Here is a 3,789-nt window from a genome sequence, read left to right as displayed (position 1 = left end):
TATAGTGCATACTCTGTCCATTTTACGGGAAAAAAGATTCAAAACAACTTTTCTAACATTGAACAAAGAGAGAACTAGTAAGTGTCGTTTGTAAGTCTCTTTTTTTTTTTCCTTTTTTGTGCGGTCTTCCCCCGCTTTTCACCAGGGTCGCCACACTGAATCCGTGTTGCCAGACGGGGCTCCGGGGGACACCGCGGCCGGGACAGGCACAGACGTGCTCACGTTGTTGGCGTACACGGGGATAACGGGGCCATTGGGCGCGAACGCCGCGTTGGGTATGAGGAAAGCAAACTGTCCGTCTGTGGCAGGCACGATCTGGAAGCCGCCGTACACTTTGGTGGCGTCTGAAGGTAAAGCGGCCGGCGAGGAGCCTCCTTTACAGGACACGGGGTTCATAGGCAGGACCTGCGGGGACGAGCTGGGGATCTGAACCATGGGCTGGCCGAAGGAAGGATGTGTTGGCCCGGCGGTGGAAGGGAGCGGGTGTTGGTGCTGATGCTGGCTGGGGTAGTTCATGGCGTTGATCTGGGTCATGCAGTTGGCCAAGTGGCCGAGAAGCCGCGTCCTGACCTCGGTGTTCACACCTTCGCAGGTGGACAGGAACCGGGTGACTTCATTCATGCATTCACTGAATCCAGCACGGTACTTCCCCAAAACAGTGGGATCGGTGTTCAGGGCGGCTGCAGAGACAGGCAGAAAAGTATTTCAGTCAGGTGCACACCTTGTCACATGTGTTTAAAGTTCAAAAGTCTATAAAATGCTGGGATGGTCGGGGATTTCTAAGAGTTTACACTGCAAGCACCTGTGGCGATCTGAATGCTACAGTCAGAGACAAATTATACCGAGAAATGTAACTTACCGGTCATTTGAGCCCTCTGGAGGTTCCGGAGATGCTTCACCGTCATCTCCAGGATGTCCGCCTTCTCCAGTTTAGAGTGTCTGGAGCTCTGAAAGGTCGACAAACACGCACGGTCAAGACTACACGCTCATTTCCCCGCTATTACACAGGAATCGTTTCGGAATCTATTAATAACTCGTGCATCGACTTGTGTACTTACATCTTTTTTGAGAGCGTCCAGGATGAGAGTTTTCAGCTGCCCCAAGCTCTCGTTGATTCTAGCTCTTCTCCTCTTTTCCATTATAGGTTTTGAAGACTAGAAATAAGGACAGAATGACATTATAATCCTCTCCAGTTCCGTGCGTAAAAGCTCAAATCCACGCGTTGGACGAGCCACTTCTGTTTCTGATGACACGTTTAAGACTTGATAATTGAAAGTAATATTTAATATAAGATCGATACCAACCTTTCTGTGCTCCGATGCTGTCTTGGGTTTATCCGGAGTTGTGTTCATGCTTGCCGGGGTTGCAGCAACGGGAGAGGAGGAGGATTTTTCCATCATATCGGCAGGCATCTTTTTTTATCAGAAATATCCAACAAAAGCCACAGCAAATAACGATCCAGTTGTTTATGATATGGAAGATTAATGTTTTCTATGTGTGATATTCAAAAGTCCCTTCTCCTTCAAGGAAAACGCTAAGAAATCCTGAGATGTGTATCGAGTTAAAATCCGTCAGAGCGATGCGCAGCAGCTGCGGATGCCAGGAGCGGATGCCGTCTCTCTGTTGGGCGCTCCGCGTGTGGCTTGTATTTATATCTCACACTGCACGCGAACGGCTCGTGTGAAACTTCCCAAACTTTCTTTCCCACAGTAACTTTCCACCAATCACAACGAGAGACACGCGGCCCGAGGGAGGACGGCTCGTGGTCGGCGCCCTCCCATTGGTTCTTTGGCCGCTGGAGCTGGCGGCCAATGGCGCACGGCCCGGGTTCAGGGCACAGCCGAGGAAACTGCCTTCAGTCTTCAATCATCGTAGCGTTTACATATTAACAGTGGAGCCGCTGACTGGGCATCGCCACCAGAAGCCGGCAGCGGGACCTCTTATCTTTCAGAGGGGAAGATAACCACAGAATGCACTGTAATATGACAATAAAACGAATGGATTAATTGTGAGGAGCACAACAACAAGCGCAATAACAATTATAATGTTATTACATATACATGCACAATGACATAAGAATTTGTGATTCTGGTTTGTTTCCAGATTCATACAGAAAATCCGTCGATTCCAACTCATTCTTGCATCGATTTGAAAGCTCCAACTTAAACAAAGTTAGTGAATGTTAATTAAACCCCTCTCATCTTCCCAAAAGCCCCCGATGGACAGGGGTTTGAGACGGGGCGCACAGGTGGGCGCAGTTTTCAAAACACTTCAAACAAACTTTTACATTTGCTGTTTTAATACAAATCATAAACAACTTAGGATAACAAGTTTCAAAGAAACCGTATAAAAGACACACTCAAACTTTAATAAACAATCGATCAATTATATTCCATAAAGTCACTGGAATTGTGTGAGTAAACTTAAACGCGCACACTCCACGTTACAGCAGTTCCTGGCTCTGTGGTACAAATTTTGGCACTTAATCATCTGTCGGTGTTGTGAATGTGGAGCACGTGCCAGGATGTTTTATGAGTGTGGTGGTTGGAGGTTTGGCCGCCGGGCTGCCGGGGGGCCGCCGGGCCAGGGAGGAGGGTGAATGGGGTGAGGAGAGGGTATGTGGCGGCGGCGGCGGCGGTGGTTTACATTAGAGGGGAAGGTAAATAGCAGCTGCTGTTTTAAAAGCCTGGGAAAACCACGCCTACAGAGAGAGCTGGATCGGGCTCCCTTATCGGAATGTGAGCCAGAGCAGAGATATTTCTGAGCCTGGAGAGCTCACACGATCACACCGATGCCTCCTCCTTCCTCCTCCTCCTCCTCCTCCTCCTCTTTCCTGCTCCTTCCCGCCTGTGATCGCCCGACAGCGTTCAAGGCTTTTTTAGATTTCAGGTCATAATTTCATTTCCTTATCTTTATTGCTGTTGAACAGACGTAAGAGCCGACGAACAGAAAGAGAGGAAAACAGAGCACACATTTCTCTCTTATTTATTGACGGACTGGACTCCACATTTCTCCTGTTGAGCACTGATCACTTAAAGTTTACAACCCTGCATTGCCTCCGATAGTTACCGTGGTTAGGAGCACTAAAGTTTGAAGAGCTCTTGAGGTAATGATCATTTCTCCCTACCTTCATCCTTACGTTCTCTAATACACAAATAACTCTTAAAATTTAAAAAGTAACTAAACGTGACAAACAAGGAGTTTTACTTCCAACTCATCATCTAACATACATAACAAGCTTAGTAAAAACTAAAAAAAAAATTCAAAATATACTTCAAAACATTATTTCCTAGTGAATTGAGCGAAATTAAAAATAGATCTGTGCGCAAAGTTTATAACTTTGCCAGTCCGGTGTCGGGAGATGTAACGTGTGAAAAGTGACTTTGCGAGTGAAATAAGACATGGAATAAACTTAGGAAACGGCTATAACGTGATCCCGCCGTTTCCTGTGTTATTTCTGTGTGTGGAGCGCGGTGCGTGCCTCGCTGCTGCGCTCACACACTCAGAGCTGCAGCAGAGACCGCGACACGTGGCGCGCGAGCGACCAGAGGAAGGCGCTCCTCTCGCCGGCTTGCCGCCTGATCTGCGGGGCGTCGCCAGCGGCTGGCCGCAAGATCGTGAATTTGATAGGCAACATGAAGCTGCCACGGCTCCAGATCCTCAGTTGAAGGCGAGAGACGTGCAAAGATGATTTCAGGCTCATGCCTGTACTTGCAAAACATTAATTCTAGTGTCTGCAACGCAGTGGCATCACAACCAGCAGCTTGCAGACAGATACAATAGGGGGAA

The 3,789-nt window shown here is 48.1% G+C and overlaps 1 protein-coding gene across 1 annotated transcript in view; it reads right to left on the bottom strand.

Moving 5' to 3' along the window:
* her6 (hairy-related 6) overlaps window positions 1-1,632 on the bottom strand; it is a 1,820-nt gene extending 188 nt beyond the window's left edge. Inside the window, exons 1-4 of the mRNA XM_030083751.1 lie at window positions 1,305-1,632; window positions 1,059-1,154; window positions 860-947; window positions 1-680 (exon numbers count right to left, since the gene is read on the bottom strand). The exon at window positions 1-680 is cut by the window's left edge and continues 188 nt beyond it. Of these exons, the coding sequence (XP_029939611.1) occupies window positions 139-680; window positions 860-947; window positions 1,059-1,154; window positions 1,305-1,412 (834 nt within the window). The 5' untranslated portion in view covers window positions 1,413-1,632 and the 3' untranslated portion in view covers window positions 1-138. The remainder of the gene's footprint in view (window positions 681-859; window positions 948-1,058; window positions 1,155-1,304) is intronic.
* Between the last annotated feature and the right edge of the window lie 2,157 nt (window positions 1,633-3,789).

This window comes from Salarias fasciatus, chromosome 23 (genome assembly GCF_902148845.1).
Source record: "Salarias fasciatus chromosome 23, fSalaFa1.1, whole genome shotgun sequence".
Lineage (NCBI taxonomy): Eukaryota > Metazoa > Chordata > Actinopteri > Blenniiformes > Blenniidae > Salarias > Salarias fasciatus.
Note: the sequence above shows the minus strand (reverse complement) of the source record. Positions and strands in the feature narration are given on the sequence as shown.